We start from the raw sequence: 20160 nt of genomic DNA on the forward strand, positions 1-20160 counted from the left end.
TTTGCCCCTCTCCAGCCTGGAGAGAGACCACCCCCGCCACCCTTCGCCCTCCCCGCTCCTCCTCCTCCTCCTCCTCCCCCTCCCGCTCCTTCCCCCAGGAGCCCAATGAGAGGGAGAGGGAGGCGGACACCGGCAAATCGCCACCTCCTACCAGCCCGCTATAAAAATGTGGGACTCCAGCAGCGAGGAAGTGGTGCTGGAAGATACTTGTCAGCCGAGTGAATTAGAGGAGAAAGATCCGAGAAGCGCCTACGAGATGCCGCCAGTGGGGGAAGACGGAAAGACCGCCGTGAAAAGAGTAACACGTTTCTTCCCCTTTCCTTTCCAACTGTCTTGAGATAATTCTTTTCTGTTTTTTTTGTCTTGCTGGTTGCAAAATGTTTGTCCCACCAAGTAATGATGGACTTGTTGCGTTCCCTTTGTGCTTAACGCAGGTTTCTCCACCGATGAGTTGCCAGTCCCGTCATGTTGACGGTCGCCCCCCTTCCTCACCCTCCCTTCTTCACCTTCCCTTCTTTGCCCTCCCCCCCTTCAAGCTACCCCTTCCTCACCCTACACCCCCAACCCTCCCTTCTTTGCCCTCCCCCACAACCCCCCTCTCCTCACCCCCCCAGCCCCCCTTCGTCGACCTCCCAACTGTTTTTATTTTTTACCCCATGTTTGTGCCGTCGTGGTTTCTTTGCAAGCTTTCCCATGCTATGTCCCGTTCTCCCCCCCCCCCCCCCCCCCAGACCGGGCACAGCGCCAGGTGTGTGGGCTGGGCAGTGCCTCACTTCAGCGCTGCTGCTTACCCCCCCCCCCCCCCCCACGCACTGCCCCTTTACCCCTCGGCAGCACAATGCAGATCAATGGGTACGACCCCAGTATGCCGCCTCCCTTCTCTCTCTTCTCCCCTCCCCCCCCGGTACAGGAGATGCATGTTCTCTCCAAGGGATCACTCTGCAACAAAACAAACCTTTCCTCCTGCACTTTAAATTAGATACATTTTTTGAATATCCTGACCACTTGGTCCGATGAAGTGTTGTGTTTTTAGCCCCTTTCCACGTGGCCCATCTATCTCTACTCAACCTGAGGCTGATTGGAGCATCAGCCAGTTCCTAGTTCTCCAACAAGTCTACTAATGTTCCAAATTAAGTTAACTGTCCCTGTAATATCTACATCTGTTTCCTTTATTTAGGTGTAATCGCGACCTAGTTTTCTCCCCCCTCTTTCCCCCCCCCCCCCAACTTTAAAAGGGAGAAGGATTTTCCATGCAGTGGCTCCATTAAGTTAGCCAGTTGAGAACCATTTTCAATGAGATTCTCTCTGAAATGTTTGTTGAGCACTTGTCAATGCTCTTACTGATTTTCTTACACTTTTTAAACAAATTATTGATGTGTTCCAATCTTAAATAATGTGCTAAATGCACATTGCAATTGAGTAGCAAGTAACACATTATGGACATGGGTACAAGAGGTGATTTACCCAAGAAATGAAATCTAGATTTTTTGCCCATTCAAGCCTTTTTAAATGATATGAGCTTATGTATAAAATACTGTTTCTGTTCTCAAGTGCAGTGAGCCTTTTGAGTAGGTGCCGTTGCCTATTGTAACACACATATTCACTGATCGATATTTCTGTTTATTGCCCTGATTTTTTTATTAATTATGATATGAAATTTTATTGCAGGGACTTCTGGAGCGTTTGTCTTCTGGGGAGATCATTATTGGAGATGGAGGATTTGTTTTTGCTCTTGAGAAGAGAGGATATGTCAAAGCTGGTCCCTGGACACCAGAAGCAACAATAGAGCATCCAGAGGCTGGTAAGGCCAAAAACAACCAGAAACGTAGGCCCAGATTTTCACTCCCGGGTCAGTTGCGCAGAGATGGGACAATTCCCTGCGCTGGGAACACAATCTTTAAAAATGGTCGCCCACAGTTTTGATTTTTCATTCCATGTTTGGGGGTGGTGGTGGCAGGCAGCATTAGAAGTCGGACCTCCCACCCCCAGAACAAGTACAGAGGCTGCTGGGTGGAAGGCCTGCCTCTGCCTCTGTGCTCTGGCACTTTGTTGAATTTAATTAAAAGAAAGATTAAAGCAAAAGACAGCCTTCACACATCCCCATGCTGATCTATGCCATGTCATGCCCCCACCCACCTCCATTGCCCCTCATATCTCCATGCCCCCTTGCTCCTGTGCCACCCATACCCACCAACCTTTGCCCTTACTCCCTCCATACCAACTTACCTACTATCCTTTCACAGTTTTGACAGTTCCAGTGAGTTTGTGCATAAAAAAGTACATAATCATATTTACTTTTAACCATCTCAAAGGATGCCTTACATTTCCCAAAGGGGTACACTGGCTATCCAAACACCTGGTGTAATCTGCACACTTTGGATTTCGCACTTCAGCAGAGGCAGCTGGTAATTTAAATGGCCAGCTGCCTCTGTAAACCGCACAGGCGCAACCCTCTAGCCCAACTTCAATCCCCCCACCCCCCGCAAAAATAGGAAGTGCCATGTTTGGGGGTGGGACTTAGAATTTCTGAGCTTGTCCAGTGTTTTCACCACGACGGAAAGAACCTCCGTTGTTACGAAAATCTGGGCCTTAGTCTTATTGCCAACAACACTGCTCTTACATCACATCCTTTCCCGTTAGCTTGACTCATTAATGTTGGGTGGCAGTCCTAATAGGTTCAAGAGGAAATCTAATAAATTCAGAGGAAGTTGCTGCATTCAGTAACAATGTTACCTTCATTTAAAATTTTCCTTTTCAAAGGAAACCACAGACATCCCCTAACCCCACAGATTTCTGACTCACATTAGGGATACGTTTGTCTGGCTGAGTTATTTAATAGAGATACATCCTTTTTTTTAAATTTTGCGATTGAGATAGCTACAGAACATTGGTTGTTTGGGCAATTTCGGAAAGCTAGTCATCTGCATGTACAAAGTAAATGACTTACCCAGTTGGATGAAGTTTGAGGTAGACTTTAAAAAAAGTTTTAATTTCTTTTTAGCTTTGTGCTACTGAAGTAAGTATTAATCCTGGCTTTCCAACTCAAGGAGGTGGTCTCCTACCTTTTATAAAAGCACTTTGTTTCATCTGCATTACATGGCATATTTTCCATTGTTGCACAGCTAAAGCACTCATTATTTACAAACTGTATAGTGTTACTAGTCTATTATAGTATATACGATCAGATTCTCTCATGTGTTTGAAATTAATTGCCAGTTCTATAATTATAGAACTATAACCTAGCACACTGACACTAAATTCAATTGCTTGAAGCAAATAATGTTAACATGGCCGGATTAACCAGCAACTTGTTAAAGCTGTTAAACTCTGCTTCAAACTCTGGTATGCAATTTGAAATTCCATCAACAGTAATTTAGAAGATAAATTTTGAAGCATACACCTGAGACAGCACAAAGCTGCAAAATGTTGCATAAGATTCTTATGGGCTCTGCTAGTCTAATCAATAAGATAACCAACTAACTCATTAATCCACCACTTGTGCCTGTCGATACTAGATTAGCATGGAATGAAGTACAACACCAAGGTTCTGTTTCTTGGAAATGCACGCATGTGAGCATCGTTATACATTGTACAGTTTGGAGGGTATGATTTGAATGATGTTTGTCCAGAACCTGAATATTAGCAAGAGCAGAATCACATTTCTGCTGTTCAAAAACTGAACTCATAGGCCACATCCAGCCAGTTGATAGCTGTTCTCAGGTATGGTCTAAGATAAAGTATTTTAAAGTTATGTTTTTGTTACTATTCTTTCAGTGAGACAGCTTCACCGTGAATTCCTCAGAGCAGGCTCTACAGTCATGCAGACTTTCACATTTTATGCAAGTGAAGACAAGTTGGAGAACAGAGGCAATTATGTGGAGCAAAGATTTTCAGTAAGTCTTGACTTTTCACTGATTCCATATCTTAGTTGCAAGTTTCTGTCCATTTCCGCCAACACAGAGAGCTCTTAACTTCAAAATAAAAGCTTAAATGCAAATAGTTTAGGATGCTCTCAATAAAACACTACTTTCCACAACAAAAACCTGCATTTATAAGCCATGTTTAACATTGAAAAGTGCCTCTGCTTCAGAGGCAAGATAGGGAAAAAAAATAGCAGAGTCGAAGAAAGATTGGGAAGGGTGACCAAAATCTTATTAAAAATGTGGGATTTAAGGAGGGTCAATGGAAGAGAGCCATTGGGGGAATTCTAGCACACAGGGATAGGTGGCTGAAGGACGGAATAAGGAGGCAGGGATGCACAAAAGATCGGAGTCAGGAGGAGCAAAGATTTTTATAAATGAAAAGAATTTTAACTTTTAAGATGTTAGGGCACTGCGAGCCAGTATAGGTCAACAGGAACGTGGTGATGGGTAAGGACATGTTGGAGGATGGGAAACAAGCGCCAGAATTTTGTATTGCCTGAAGTTTACTAAAGAAGCTTAGTCAAAAGTCTAGAAGGTAATGACAAAAGATTATTAGGTAAAGGGAAGTTGTCATGTATGAGCTTTAGAGTATTTCATTCACTGTCAAGAATAAACAAATTAAAGCAGTATAGATGTGATGATAGGAACTTCAAACGTGCAGTCAGCCAAACCACAACAGTGTGTCTGAGCCTAGGCCATTGTAAAATTAACTTGACTCTATTAACCCTATTTCATGAAGAAAATCTGTTTACATATTGTCAATATTGTGACTTCTGTACAAGCCAAAGAGTAGATTTTATAATCTCACATTCTTGGCATGGAGCTTCATCAAGAGGGAGTATAGTGCTGAATTTCCTTGCCTGTTCTGTTGCCATAGCTCTGCAAAACAGCAGAAGCAGGCTCAGTCCTGGATATGTTGGTCTCTTCCCGCAGAGTAGTCAGAGCTTTGGGCTGCATGAATCTGGATTGTTATTGAGGCAGCTCTATGCAAATTATTATTATCTCTCATTGATGCTGCATAGTGTGCCTTGAAGCTGGAGGGTATCAGCAGGTGCCATAGCAGCGTTACAGCCAGGATTATGGCCTGCAGATCTCCTATCCATCAGTTTTAGAGCTACTGACTTCCACCTAAATTCCTGAAAGCATTCAATCTATGAAACTGCATGCAGGGGGCACAAATTCTACCTCAGGTTGTTGTGAAACAAGTTATGAAATGAGTTAGCCAGTAAAGTAGCTTTTCAGCTCATTTGTTGCAACATTTTGTTATTTCATTGTAGCTGGCCTGCAAAAAGGCTTACTGTGTCATTCCTCTCTCAGGGCCAGAAAGTGAATGAAGCTGCTTGTGATATTGCTAGGGAGGTGGCTAATGAAGGAGATGCCCTCGTTGCTGGAGGAGTCAGCCAAACCCCTTCCTACCTCAGCTGCAAAAGTGAGACTGATGTAAAGGCAATCTTCAGGAAACAACTGGATGTCTTTATCAAGAAGAATGTAGACTTCATGCTTGCTGAGGTATGTGGTCTTTGCACTTAACTGGATTCCTAAATGTTTATTGATGTATCTAAGAGGGGAAAAAAACTTTAATTTGTCTGCATTTCTAAAAATCTGGATTACAACAAGACAATAGAGCAGAGAAAAACTATGCAGGAAGTTTTGGATGAGTTGCTTTTGGCATGTTTAATAGTTTTTACAGTACTTGTTTTGCAGCAAGTTGCCTAACAAATCCTAATGATTTGGTTTGTTATTTCATGTGAGTCACGCCAGATAAATGACTGCAGATTACTCTGCTTTTTGCCTTTCTTTTCCTCTATACTTATGTTTCCTAAAAAAAACTAAGTTGCAATGCATTTCAATAATGTCTAATTATATTGTTCCCTTTTCTGGTAAGTACACATCAGTTTCTTCAGTTATTCTTGGCTCAAACCAAGTTCCAGATTTCTCATAGAGGGAGTTCTAGTTTTAAAACACAGTGCCTGAAGCTTTCTTCTATTTAATTGAAGATACGAAGTGCCCATTTCTGCTGTTTATTTGCAGTCCACCAACGGTTGCAGAGTACATGGTTTTGAAGTGTGATTCTTAAATGCAGTTTCATTTAGTAGTTAAATATATGAAAGAAAAAAGCCAGTCACCATACACTTAACACTTCTTAGACAAGCAGTTAACAAGTTACTTAACCAGTATATAAATATTAAAGTTTCAGCTGTGAAGTGCACAATATTTGTGCAAAATGGCTTAACGAAGATTGAGAAAAGCACTATTTAGTGCCCAAGCCCTGCAGGTACTGGTAACCTCTGGAATGAAGCATACCTATCAGATTTTTGGTGGGGGACGATGATCCCAAATATGCTAAGGAGTAAACAAGTATGGAAATTTCCCAGTGAAGGAGAACTCCATATCAACTACTCAAGGACCTGCAAGAGGTCCAGAAGAATTTGCACAACTTAAAGAAGAGTACAAAGGTAAGGTACAAATAATCCTGTAAAGTAGCACAGCATACGCCATAGGTGGACATAAAGGAAAGTAATTGTTAAAAGGTATGCTCCAAAATTGCTGATGCAGAGAAATGTCAGCAATGATGCTTTAAGTGGAGCAGCAGATTTTTTTTTTTTTTTGCCTAATTGTATGCGTTACAAAGGCAAAAAAAAATATTTTTTTCAAAATTCCATTGCCCAAATTACCATCTCATGGTCTCCTGTTTAAAAGCAACCCCATACATTAAAGGAGAGCATAGCATAGACACATGATCAAAAATCATTTGCTACACATGAGCAAGGTAATAGCTGACTTATTCAACAAGGTGAGTCTGGGGAGTTTCACTGATTGGAAGGATATGTATTAGATTAATATGCTCATAATAGTTGCATCCACAGCTCTGTGGACATTGAGGCGCTAATTATTTGGCCTTAACAGGACAAATCCTGAAGTGGAAGTGAAGGGGTGATCTGCAGCAATGAAGATTTCATTGCCACTGGAACTACCAACTTGTCATGGATTACACTATGCAAATGAGCAGAGTTCATTATGGAGGACATTGTCTCATTTGGATGCAGGCATGACCAGCATCTTTGGAGCAAGTCTTGTGTGCAGTCAGGATGCCCTGATCATCCATGACCAAATAGTGGTCCATGTAATGACCACATCATACACAAATGAGCTATTGCGACAATGTACTGAATGTCTTACCTTGAACTGCTGGTGCAAGGGGAACCCACTGCTTCAATAGGCTGAATTGAAGAGCCTAACAACCTGAGTGCCATTTATGAGCTAATCATTTAAACAAGGCACCAATATACAGCGGGAGAAGTGATATTGAGGAGAGTGCAGTATGAGATATTCAGGAATCGTGTCAGTTGATGTGCCAACTGATACAAAATGGAGTCCCAGCATCTGAGTGCTCATGGCATTTTAAACAAGATGTTGAACAGTCATTTGCTTCCTCACACGACATGTGATGGCGTGATGCTGAACCAGTAATGGTCTATACAACCATTTTCCAGTAAGCATTTAACAAGATCATTGGAAGCAATTATGCAAGCGATAGGCATCATGAGAGCATCTCACAAATGGTGCCATTATTGTCATGGATGTTTTGGGGTTCAATCTCTAGAATGTGGTCATTGCTGACTTCAAATCACTTGGAGAAATGTTGCAGGCAGCTATGAAGGGTAATTCTGAGTACCTGAGCACCAACTGGGCCCAGGCACAATGCAGACAGGTTATCCCACCCACTCTCCTCCCATGGGGGCGACTGAGGCAGAATGTAACCTTCCCCATTTACTCTGTGCAGAAAAATTCCCATGGGTGGTGGATGAATCCTCATTTCTAAATCTGAGGAAGTTCTTGGGCTATTCCAGGAATTCTGTCCACTACACCCTTACCAGGCATCATTGGAACATTAGACAACTGAGAGCTGATGAGGCATCGAGTCTCCATAATATTTGAAGGTAAATGGTCCTGGAGGGTATTTGCTACATTTTAATTAAAACTTTAAAATTTACAGAACCTTTATGAATAGTACTGACCTTTTTCTCTCAGGAGCAAGGAGGGCAGAAGTCCCTACTGAGTAACCAATTACGCTATGGGAGCAAGGCAACTCTTGCTGTTGTCCCTCAGATGCAAGACATCCACCCTGGCCATACAAACAGCTCTGTCTCCACAATTTAGGACAAAGTCTTGGTGTCCCAACATTAGTGAACTTCAGGCTCTGCCTTATTTCTGGCAATGGAGTGGCCCACTTGGAAATTCTGGCGTAGATGTCTTATCCTAACAAAGATCAGTTTGTACTATGAGATGCTCTCCAGGAATGGAAATTCATGAAGTAGCATAGCAGCAACCAGCTGACACAGAATTAAAGCTACCTACTATTTGTCATCATACAAAAGTACTACCTCCATAAGCAATGACCAGTGATTGTACAGCAAAGGAGCCCCTTGGCATTGATTGCACACAGTGATCCCTATATATTCACTGCAGTTTAGTGACTGAAAGTGCATCTATCCACAAAGGACAAATGTGGTGACGGCATGCATTTAAACCCCTACACCACTAGCACTGCACGATTGAATAAAATTAATTCATTTTTACCATCTTGCAATCTGCGTGCTTTCATTTGGGCAGAAAAAAAAATGTAAGATCTATGTCAAAAAAGTGACTGACCCCTGTGGGTAAATGGATGGTCCCTGTGGTATAAGTGATGAGAGATTTATGACCTTCATTGCACAAATGGTGATTTGCTGGCTGATTGGCCTATCTTTGAGAGACTTTCCCAGTCAGTTTGAGTTGCCTGTATCACACTTTTAAGGGTTAAATGCCATAGAGTTGCTGCATAATGTAGGACCTCCCATTCCATCAGCCCCCCATAGCTGCCTTCTGATCATCTTCCTTCAGCTGTTGCACTACAATTACCAAAGGAGCAACTCTCATGTTCTTGCTATATTGGGCACTACTTTTATTGCTGCATTGGTGTTTTGAAATCTCCTGTTGTTAAACTCCCTAATTGTTCGGTGTAAGTTAATTATTCACAGCTCAAATTGACTGCATATTCATGAGATGCTGAGTTTTATTGCCATTTGAACTTGTTTGTTCATTAAGAATAAGCAAAAGCAATGTTTCCAGTGAACCAAAGCTTGGCTTATGCTGGAGGTTGAGTGATGTTCCCTTGCCACTAAGATAGGTTCTGGAAATTGGCTTGGAGTACCACCATATACTTGCAGTCTGTCAAATGTACAAATAACATTGCAGTTTGTTAAATAGGATAAAATGGAGGCATAGTAATCGCAATAGATTATGCCAGATAATCATTTTTGTTTGGATTATGCTTTTCAGTGGGCCTGGATGGTCCCACAATGCTTTACTGACCCAATTTGATAGTTGCCTGATAAAGAAATAATACATTGAAAAATAAGTACTTGCACCTTTTTTTGTTCCCTGTGTAAACTTAAGATTAGAAAGATATCTTAAAATTTTCAAAGGTATAACAATTACCCGATCTATTTCTTGACATGTAGTACTCTATAAAGTCTCCTTCTCTTAATTGAAATTATCTGTTAATTCAAATTGAAATCATTCCAAAACCCCCTCTATCTTTGTAAAATGAATTAATTTCTGAATCCCTTTTTTAAGGGACTTGATAAAAATTAATTCCAAAAATATGCTGTGGAGAATCTTGATTCTCTGATCTATCACAAAGAGCTCGATGAGCAAAAGTTATCCTTTTGCTCTAATTTCTCTTCCAACCAAGATTTTGATCTCCCCCCCCAAATGCCTAATTCTCTCAAGTGCCTTGGGTCATTTCGCCTGAAGAGCGCTACATAAATAATCAGTTTTTGTCTCTTACACAATTTTCAGCTACATTTCAATATTTGAAGGAGTAACAATCTTTAAAGCTGTAAGGACAGATTAATAATTAGTGCTTTCTGTTAACATATTTCTTACTTGCATCTAATTTTTTAGCTAAAATTAGCAAAGAGGAAAATATGGGCCCGTGGTTTTTGTTGGAAAACCTTTGTGCAAAATTAATAGCTTGTCATTTTTATTTTGCAGGAAGCCACTTAAAGATGAGAAGACTCATAATATTATTATTCTTGTTTTTAAATGCTGGTGTTCTGTCTCTTGCAGTACTTTGAACATGTGGAGGAAGCAGAATGGGCAGTTGAGGTTTTGAAGGAATCTGGCAAACCAGTCGGGGCCACCATGTGCATTGGCCCAGAGGGTGATTTGACTGGAGTATCAGCAGGGGACTGTGCAGTTAGACTCGTAAAGGCTGGTAAGGCAATTTCTCCAATCTTTTTTTTTTTTGGAGGGGTGAGCATCCTCAGTGAGGGGAGGCTAGGCAGTAAGGGGGTTGACAATTCCATTTAAATTTAAAGCCACTGAACTGAAAACAGACTTTAAGGATTGTGTCTTGAACTCATGATGAAATAGCGGATGTGGCTTCACTGGAGTTACACTCACTACTTGCCCTCCTGACTCTGCCCCAGCTGGAGCCTGCAAAATGGTAAGTGGGCTGTTTAAATTGCTGTCAATGGCACACCATAACCTCTTTGCTGCTGACTGGAAGACCTGGGCCATTGTCTAACACGGTCAAAGCACTTTGGTGCTAACTGATTTTTGCTAGACTGTTCTGCCTGCCAGGAACAACAGTTGACTGATAAGCTGATTAAGTTCCTTGCCCCCAACTGGCGTGATATTTCAATTAACTATGATATTCCGTTTTTTGCTTGGTAGTGGAAAAGGTGATTTTTTTTTTTACAGCTCACAAAGACTGGAGAGGCTGCTGAGTTGGAGAGCCATGCCATATAGCCATGAGCTGTTGTTCTGTTTCATAGTTAACTACTTACTTACCTCTCCAATTCATTGTAAAGACTTGAAGCATTTTGGAGGATGGAGAGCAGGAATTCTGACAAATAGTGGGTCTGTTTAAAGGAATTAATGATGAATATTCAGTCTAACTAGATTCCTCATAAGAGTGGACATTCAGTTTATTCGTTTCCTGGTTTAAGTGGTTTCTGCAGGATTGGACCATTTGGCCCTTCAAGCCTGTTCCACCAATGATGTTCTACCTCATCCCCACCTTCCCATACTATCCCAAAATCCCTTGATTTCTGTAGTATCCATGTCTTGCATATACTAAATGAATAAATTGCAGGACAGCCAAAGGTTCTTGACATCAGCTAAGCCTGAAGGAAGCTGCATGTGATTAAAGTTTCCACTTTTATTTGAGTATTATTAATTTTAATTTTTTTTTTTTTAAAAATTAAGTTAAATAATCCACAGCCCCCTGGGGTAAAGACTTCCAAAGATTTACAACCTGTTGGGTGAAGAAATTTCTCCTTATCTCATACCTCAATGGTCGAACCCTTACTTTCAAACTGTGGTCTGTTGTTCTAGTCGTTCCCCAGCCAGGGGAATCATCATTCCCTATCAAGCCCCTTAAGAATGTTATATGTTTTAATGAGGACACCTCTCATTCTTCTAACTTTGAGTGAATATAGGCCTGGTTACTCAATTTCACCTCTAAGAACAATCATCTCACCTTAGGAAACAGTCGAGTGAACCATTGTTGTGCTCCCTCTAAGACAAATATCCTTCTTTCAGTAAGGAGGCCAAAGCTGTATGCAGAATATTGCCGTCAGTGTGTAGGGGCAGGCCTGACATGCCGACGCGTGATGACGTTGGGCGTGCCTCCCGACATCATCGCGCATCATTTCAATATTTTGTTCGGCAGGCACGTGCTGGAGGCAGCTGCATGCCTGCTGAACTGTTAACGGCCTATTAAGGCCATTAAAAAAGGAATTAAAGTAGTTAACCACGTTGCCTCATCCACAAGCAGGATGAGGTTTACTGAAGATTTAATTAAATAAATACATTCTTGCAAAATTCACAAACCTATCTCAGCTCAAGTGACACTGTCCACATGACAGGACATGTTTAAATAATTTCTCACTTCCTTTATTCAAAAGTTTTTTTTATTATGAACTTAATCTCCCTGAGGCAGCTCCATGTCTTAGGGAAATTGCTGTGCTCTTTCTCCCGACTCTCCCTCCTCCCCCTGCCCGCACAGGTAGCGCTGAGTGCTGCGGAAGGCATATTTTGCTAGGCAAGCCTTAATTTGCCTGCCCACATAAAGCTCCACCCTGCCCCCGCCCAGCCTGCCCAGCATAGGTAAGATTCAGCCCAGGGTGTGATCTCACCAAGGCTCTATATATAATTGTAGTTAAACTGCTTTACTGTTCCCCTTCAATCCAATCCATTTGTAATAAATAGCCAACATACCATTGGCCTTCCTTATAGGAAATTAACATGCAGGTGCAGCAACCAATAATTCAATTACAAGGACACCCATGTTCCTCTGCCAATTGTTTCCTAGCCTGTCACCTCTCGAATGATGTAAAATGGTATTTCCATTCTTGTTTCATAGGTGCTGACCTTGTTGGAGTGAACTGCCATTTTGACCCAACCACTTGCCTCAAAACTATGAAGCTTATGAAAGAAGGTTTAGAAGCTGCAAATCTAAAAGCGCACTTAATTGTGCAGCCTATTGCTCTGCACACGCCTGATTGCAACAAGCAAGGATTCATTGACCTACCAGAATTTCCATTTGGTAAAAGTTTAAATTTTCTACTTTAATTCCATCTGATAAAATTTAATAGGCTTTAGGCTGAGTTTCTTTTGTTTGGATTTACTGGAATTTTAGAATGTTTTTTCTATTTATATGTAGTTGCTGGTAGGCCTTGAGTCTATTGGCCCTTCCTGCTTGTTATTCTACATCCCTGACTTCAGTTGCACATGTACAGTTAAGAAGGGACAGAAAGCTGGAGAAAAATGAAGCAGGAAAATGTAAAAGATCTGTGCTAGCAAATGTAGAAATTCTGTGTTCTGTCAATTGGAAAACATCAGCAAAATCATATTCTCACCCTGCTGCTGAGAACTTCTTTGGCTTTAATCGTCTCTTACAAGGTGATCTTCAATAAATATCAGTAACTTTTTTGAGTGCATGAACCTTGGGCAAGTTAATTTTGGTTATGTTTCAGCAACCTTTTTGACAGTACTGCAGCTTGCTATCTAATAGGTAATGCAGTGAGGATTAGAAGTTAAAACAAAAGTGGATCGTTGGATTTGGTTGCCAACTAGGGTCCTTGAAGTAGTGATACAGAATTAGTCGATCTGTCTGTGCAGCTTCTCCCTGGACCCAGTGTTTGGAATCTACAACTGACCTCCTTGCACTAATCCTAACAGTACAAAAGTTGTCCAAGGGCAAAAGTCTCCCTGGATGCTGCCATAGGGCTCACGGCTTGTTTGAGATCACAGCGAAATCCGACCATATCCAGTGCCAGCCTGTTTGGTCTGAAGAAAATTGGTAAAACTTTTCATTGCTCACCTCCACTGACACGACCATTTGGTAGTCAGTACTGGATTACAGATCCATGCAACAGTTGAGAATTGGAATTCTAATCCCAGTGAGTTTTTAGCCTAAAAGTGCTCCCAGACAGGATGATGGAATGAATAAACCAGGGTAAGGAGCCTCTGAGTGATTGTGCACTGGTTGTATATAACCATCTTGGCTCTTTTTCATGAATGTAAATTATTGATGTTGATCAAGTATCAGGGCAGGGTGAAGAACCTGATTGGAGGACTGTACAAATTTTTGCATCACAATATGTAACTAAACAAAAATGTAGAAACGAAGCTCCTGAAATTCTTAAACACTGGTCGTTTAAGCTAGGATTGCATCCTTGGTTGCTGACCTCATGGAGTTTGCAGGATCAGAATAATAAAGCTGCACAGACCAAATGGGTACAGGTTCCTCTCTGCTACCCATCTGACATTGTGGGCTAGGAGGGAGGAGTGTTGTGAAGGTAGGAGAGCTGACCTGGCCTAGATCCCACCAGTTGGTTGGGGGGGAGGGTATATTTTCACCCATTCAGTACACCTGCAGTTTGGAATACTACCCTCCAGAAATACACCTGTAGACAGAGCCCTGACTCTGGTACAACACAACTCATGCCTTGGAAAGGGGGGATGGAGGTTCCACATCCTTTAAGATAAGTCAGAAATTGCAAGGAGTTGGCAGAACTGGTTGTGATGGTAGTTTGATGAAACCACCTCCCCTCTTTGCAAACCCGACCATCAACACCACCACCCCTCGCCTCCTCCCCTCCCCCACAACCTGACTAGGGAATTTCAGCCCCCTTAGAAATGGTGGAATGCAGTATGGTGCAAAATTAAGCCAAGAATTGTGAATCTAAGGCAGTTTTATGTGACTTGTATATTCAGGGCAGAAATAACCAAAGAAGATTTACAACTAAAAGCAAAATACTGTGGATGCTGGAAATCTAAAATAAAAACAAAGTGCTGGTAAAACTCAACAGTTTTTGGCTGCTTCTGTGGAGTTAAAAACAGTTAATTTTTCGAGTCCAATGTGACTCTTCTTCATAACCCCGGAGTTCTAAAGAGTCATATTGGACTCGCAACATAGGCATGAATCTTTAGCTCGGCGGGTGCACGTGATTGGTGGGCCTGGGCTCAGCCAGGAAACAGACCGCCGACCGCAATCAGCTCCTGACCACGATTTCATGCTGGCTGGCCAATTAACGGCCAGCCAGAGTGAAGTGCTCGATGAAAAGCTCACCCTACTGCCAGGGTGGAGGGTGGGCGAGCGCTGAGAAAAGTTCCCTGAAGGTAGGGAGCTGCAAACCCGAAAATGCTCCAATAAAGTTTTTAAAGCAGAAAAATAATGTCTGAGCATCACAATCCGGCACCTGAAAATATAGATGATCAAAATGCTGCTCCCTGATTTTCATTTTTATTTTATTTCATTACAGAAACCTCATTCCACCCTTGGATGAGGTTTCATGAAAAATGTAAAGGCCACCTGGCCAATTCGACCGTCCACCTGTAAGGTTGGATGGGTGACGAGAAATAGCAGAGAATTAAGTTGTTAATGGGCTTAATTGCACTCCTTAATTGTCGGCAGGTACACTTCCAATTTTTGCGCCCATTAAGCGAAATATCGCACAAGTGCACGATGACATCAGGACACTCGCCTGACGTCATCTCGCACAATTTCATGGCTCATCAGTTTTGGACATGCACCCACCCAACCAACGTAAAATTCAGCCCATTAACTCTGTTTCGCACTCCACAGATGCTGCCAGGCCTGCTGAGCTTTTCCACATTTTCTATGTTTGCTATTGAAGATGTACAAATTCGAGTCTTAGTAGACATAGCATTTGTTGTTATTTTGAAAGCAACATAAAGTTGTTTCATTGCAGGTTGAGCATGTGATTTACTACCCAAATCTTCTTTTTAAAGCTCTGGAACCACGACTTCTCACCAGATGGGACATGCATAAGTATGCAAGGGATGCATATAATTTGGGAATCAGATACATTGGTGGCTGTTGCGGATTTGAACCCTATCACATTAGGGCTGTAGCAGAAGAGCTAGCAGCTGAAAGGGGCTTCCTTCCAGTGGCTTCAGAGAAGCATGATGCCTGGGGAGGTGGTCTTGCCATGCACACAAAACCTTGGGTGCGAGCAAGGTATGAATAACTAGAACTTTCCTGTGTATATGTCTGATGTTGGGAGTAATTTTGACTTTGACCAATGTTGTAAGACAGGCATTATCAGTAGCCTATTATACATCACTTCCAATTTCTTTGTTTTGCATTGACACCCAAAGTGAAAATTACCCCCACTGAGTGTTCAGTTTTTGAAGTACTGAGGAGCTAGCATTTTCAACTTTCCTGACTCTGGTACAAATTATAAGCCAAAATCAGATGACTTGGTGATAAGCTTTGCAACAGCAGGGCTGAAAATAAATATCCAATTCACAACTATAATTCAGTCAATACACTTCAACACTGACTCCTCCTTAAACAAATTTAAGTCGACTTTTTATAGTAAAATATGGCAAAAGTTGACTTAAATATTAATCAGAACTGAGCTACTCAGGTCTTTAAAACCCAGGAGGCCATTAGGCTAATTGTGTCTGCCCAGTATCAGGTCTTTAACTAGCATCTAATCCTGTTTTTATGTATCATTTTGATATACTATGTTTTGATGAACTTACCTCTAGCCTCTAGGTCCTGAAATTCCTAGGTTAGCACCTGCTGTAGATTGCAAAAAAGCATGGAGTAAATGAGCACTAGTGCCACTCATGCACATTACTGTAGCCCACCTATCAAATTCCAGCAGCATATGGAGAGGGATTTCTGCACAGACTCTGTTCTGGCCACTTGAGTTCTGTAGATGGGCCACATATTCCCTTTTTAGAGGCCATTGAACCGACTTGGCGTATCAGCTGCAACAGCAGTGAACTAAAGATCAGGAGTAGGGAGCCCCATTTTATAGAACGCAGATTCCGCCTTTTGCAGTGACTGAAAACTCCTGGAAACAGCAGATCTGCCATTTCTTTGGGGGACCTGGTGGTCTCCCTATAGAGTTACAATGGCAGACCAGTGAAACACATGCAGAATTTAAGTACCTCTTCTAATGATCCAAAGCCAGTGCCCCTTGCTGTAAATTCATTAACCAGTGGAGACAGTCATCAACAACAACATTCTCAGGAATTTGTACCCAGTTTTTCACAAAATAAAAATTGCTTTCTTTGTCCTGTTTTTCCAGAGCTCAGCAGGCATTTTGGGAGAAACTGGTGCCTGCATCTGGCCGACCCTATTCAGCCTCCCTGTCAAAGCCAGACAGCTGGGGTGTGACCAAAGGAGACAAAGACCTAATCCAACAAAAAGAAACAACAACTGAAAACCAATTGAAAGAGATGTTTGAGAAGCAGAAGAACATTGCTGGAATAGAAGCATAACGTATCAACCAAAAATCAATAAAAAATTACCAAATTGAGTGAATAAAGTTTGAATCCAGTGAACAGATGACCTTGTATTTATTCACTTTCAACAAGTTTGTATAAGTTGTTAAAATATTGGAGTAAATTTTGTTGCAGCTTCTCCCACTTGGTCCCTGGAATTTAAACTGGTAGTGTAATGTATCAACCAAAAATTACCAAAGTGAGTGATTTTTAAAGTTTGAATCCAGTGAACAGATGACTTTGTATTTATTCACTTTCAGCAAGTTTGTATAAGTTGTTTAAAATGTCGGAGTAAATTTCGTTGTGGCTTTTCCCACTTGGTCCCTTGAATTTAAACTGGTTGTGTAATATATCAACCAAAAATTACCAAATTGAGTGAATAAAGTTTGAATCCAGTGAACAGAGTTTGTATTTATTCACTTTCAAAGAGTTTGTATAAGTTGTTAAAATGTTGGAGTAAATTTTCATTGTGGTTTCTCCCACTTGGTCCCTGGAATATGAACAAAGAACAAGCTATGCATAAGCAAGGGCTTCTGCCAAAGTTATGGAGGAGGAACAGGAGATTCACCTCCTGACACCCCTCCTTAAACAACCTGGCCTTGGAATGCCACAGAATAAATAACTTCCAAAAATAGAATGGGGATTTTCCTGGCCTTTGCCCCAGGGATGTGCTGAGGCCCAGATTGTTAAGGCTATGCTAAATAATAAAGCCCCAAGTTTTGCTATGTTTCCTGGGACAGAAGAGCACCTTGCAGTATGTGTAGGCTCAGAAGTACAATTTATTTGGTCAGGCAGCCAGAAAAGATGACATTGTGCTTTGCTCCAAAAATCTCCAATAATTAGTCGTCCCATGGGGTAGGTTGAAAACATCAAGTCTGTCCACTATAGCTTTCTCTTTCCCTATCCTCAGTTTATTGGGATCTCTTGACTTGATCACCAAGGCTACACATGTAGCTGCACGCCTGAGTCCCTGGATCTGCCATTGCCTTCAAACTCCTTTCTTCAGCTACCAACTCTATCCCTCTTCCTGGCAACTGGGGCTAAACCAGGGATTCACATCATTTGACCATGATGATCTTCCAATCACACATCCGCATTAAGAAAGCTGATTTCAAACTTTGCAGAATTGCCCAATTCCATGCCTGCTCCAGCTCATCTGCTGGAACCTATTTCCATGCTCTCGACCATTTCAATGCTCTCCTGACTGATCCGCATTTCAACCTCTTAGATTGAGGTCATTCAAAATTCTGTGACCTCAGTTGCACTAAGTCCCATCCGCTTATCACCCCACTACTGTAGGATTGGAATCCCCTCCAGTTGGGAAATTTATGGAACATAATTTCAAACCCATGGACATGTTTTGACCTCATAGTTGGAACTATAAATTACAATGCCCAGAACTGGACGCAACACTATTGTTGAAGCCAAACCAGTGTTTTATACAGATTTATCAGAACTTACTCACGTGTGCACTCTATGCCCCTATTTATAAAGCCCAGGATCTGGTATGGTTTAGTAACTACGCTCTCAATCTGTCCAGCCATCTTAAATGATTTATGCACAAATGCCCTGAGGTCCTTCTGCTCCTATGCCCCCTTTAGAATTGTCTCTTTTATATTGGGTGGATTTTTCCTTTCTGGAGATGAAGTGCAGTGGCAGACAAGATATTCAGCATGTTTCCTGCTGGGTGGCAGAGCAGGTTCTCACACCCAATTGTATGCTTGGAACCTCATTAAGTATTGCATCGGCGAGCTGCTCTCTGCCTCTCATGGCAGGTCCGGCACTGATTCATCCACCCCTACATTACCTTATGGGGGGAACGGGGGGGTGCGAAGACTCTGTGCCATATTTAAATGCTATCTGAACACACATATTCACTCTTTGCAACCCAGCTGTGGGATGTGCACGTCCTGAGATGGCACCAGGAGAAAGAAGCCACATACTCCAAGGTTCTGCCATGACCCTGGTGGCTCTCCCCAATGCGGTCTGCATAAGGCATGATGTCCTCTTCTCGAGGGATAGAACAAGGAGATCCACAAATGTCACCTCACCGACCTGGGAGTGGTCACCACATGGGTCTGTGTCGTTGGGACCCAAAAAAGAAATGCCCTGCAGTACAGGAAGAGAATCTAATCCACTCTGCCTGAGTAAGTCAACCTTGTGCTCACTCTGGACTCACGCTTTCATAATGCCTTCAGGCATTCTAAGGGTTACACTCCTCAGGGATCTCACACTATCAACAGAGGAGACATGAACATTGAATGCCTCACACACACTAACATCACCACCATCTCATGTATCATCCTGCACACTCAAGAACTTCAGCCCTTACTGCGGAGGGCTCAGCACACACAGCAGGCATGCATGCTTCCCCTCTCCTCCGTCCACTCTCATCATATTCCATCCATTTGTCTTCTTGCAGGCCAAGCTAGCCCACAGAAGGATGGAGGGATCCCAGACGGGAAGAGGGACAGTGGATATCCAGGAGTTCACTCCCTTTGACTAGGAGGCAGATGACTTGGCAGGGGAGGACAGGGATTGCTCCTATGGTGACGGTGAGTTCGGCCTCCCCCAGCAACCCAGTACAGATGAGCCCTCCATGAATTGATCACATCCTGACATTCACAGTGAGTCACACACAATGTTGCATTCTGCCTGCTCATGAACTAAGCCTATCTTCTTCCTCTTGTAGGTACCAGCAGGCCCAGGCAGAGGTCCAGCCAGAGCATCAGCACCCAGTCAACTTCAGGTAAGGATGATGCAAACCCGTCACTGTGTTCACCTGCACCCTCCACCAGCGCAGAGGCACACACCTCAGTATGTCCTAGATCTAGATTAGGCTCGGGGTCACATCCTGGGGAACACCTCATTGACATGTCTCCACAGCAATCAGAGGCAATGACAGCCCAGGTCTCTGGCACTCAGAGGACTGCAGGAGAACAGGCAGCCGCTGAGTCCAAATCAGATGATGAGCCTCTGGAAACAGCTGTTGCTAACATGCTGGAGGTGCAAAGACAGGCACAATTGCAAGAAGTAGTCAACAGACTAGAGCAAAGGGTGGAGGAGTCCGGCCATTCTTTCTGATGTCGTGGCTCCGACATGCGAGTGCTTCAAGGTCACCACGGGAAAGGTGGCAGCTGCCTCGGAGACTTTGGTCCAATGGGTGGATACCCATTAACCAAGTCAGGCAGTAGATGTTAATTAAAAGTAAAACTAAAAATTTTTAAATCTCATTTTTAACACGTCCCTGCTCAATTTTAAAATCTTTATTTTGGATGCTAGAAACCTTCAGCTCCCTGAGGCAGCTCTCCACCTTCAGGGAGCGTTCACTGCGCGCTCGCCCGTGCCTGCACTGACTTCCGCACTCGCCCTCCCCCAGCCCCCCACCCAGGCATCGTTGAGCGTTTCAGCGCGCAAT

The 20160-nt window shown here is 42.6% G+C and overlaps 1 protein-coding gene across 1 annotated transcript; it reads left to right on the forward strand.

The window, feature by feature from the left end:
* The first annotated feature begins 123 nt into the window (after nt 1-123).
* On the forward strand, nt 124-17142 carry bhmt (betaine-homocysteine methyltransferase). The gene is made up of 8 exons (XM_041186388.1): nt 124-298; nt 1669-1801; nt 3775-3893; nt 5241-5432; nt 10038-10185; nt 12340-12522; nt 15234-15462; nt 16547-17142. The coding sequence occupies exons 1-8, from the start codon at nt 167-169 to the stop codon at nt 16737-16739; spliced, it is 1329 nt and encodes a 442-aa protein (XP_041042322.1). The 5' UTR covers nt 124-166; the 3' UTR covers nt 16740-17142.
* The last annotated feature ends 3018 nt before the right edge of the window (nt 17143-20160 follow it).

This window comes from Carcharodon carcharias, chromosome 4, assembly GCF_017639515.1.
Source record: "Carcharodon carcharias isolate sCarCar2 chromosome 4, sCarCar2.pri, whole genome shotgun sequence".
Lineage (NCBI taxonomy): Eukaryota > Metazoa > Chordata > Chondrichthyes > Lamniformes > Lamnidae > Carcharodon > Carcharodon carcharias.

Bases quoted from the DNA above. Each gene is read 5' to 3' on its own strand.
- bhmt (XM_041186388.1), top strand. From the start codon at position 167: ATGTGGGACTCCAGCAGCGAGGAAGTGGTGCTGGAAGATACTTGTCAG. The intron at 5,433-10,037 runs GTATGTGGTCTT...TGTCTCTTGCAG, and splicing joins TAGACTTCATGCTTGCTGAG to TACTTTGAACATGTGGAGGA. The intron at 15,463-16,546 runs GTATGAATAACT...CTGTTTTTCCAG, and splicing joins AAACCTTGGGTGCGAGCAAG to AGCTCAGCAGGCATTTTGGG.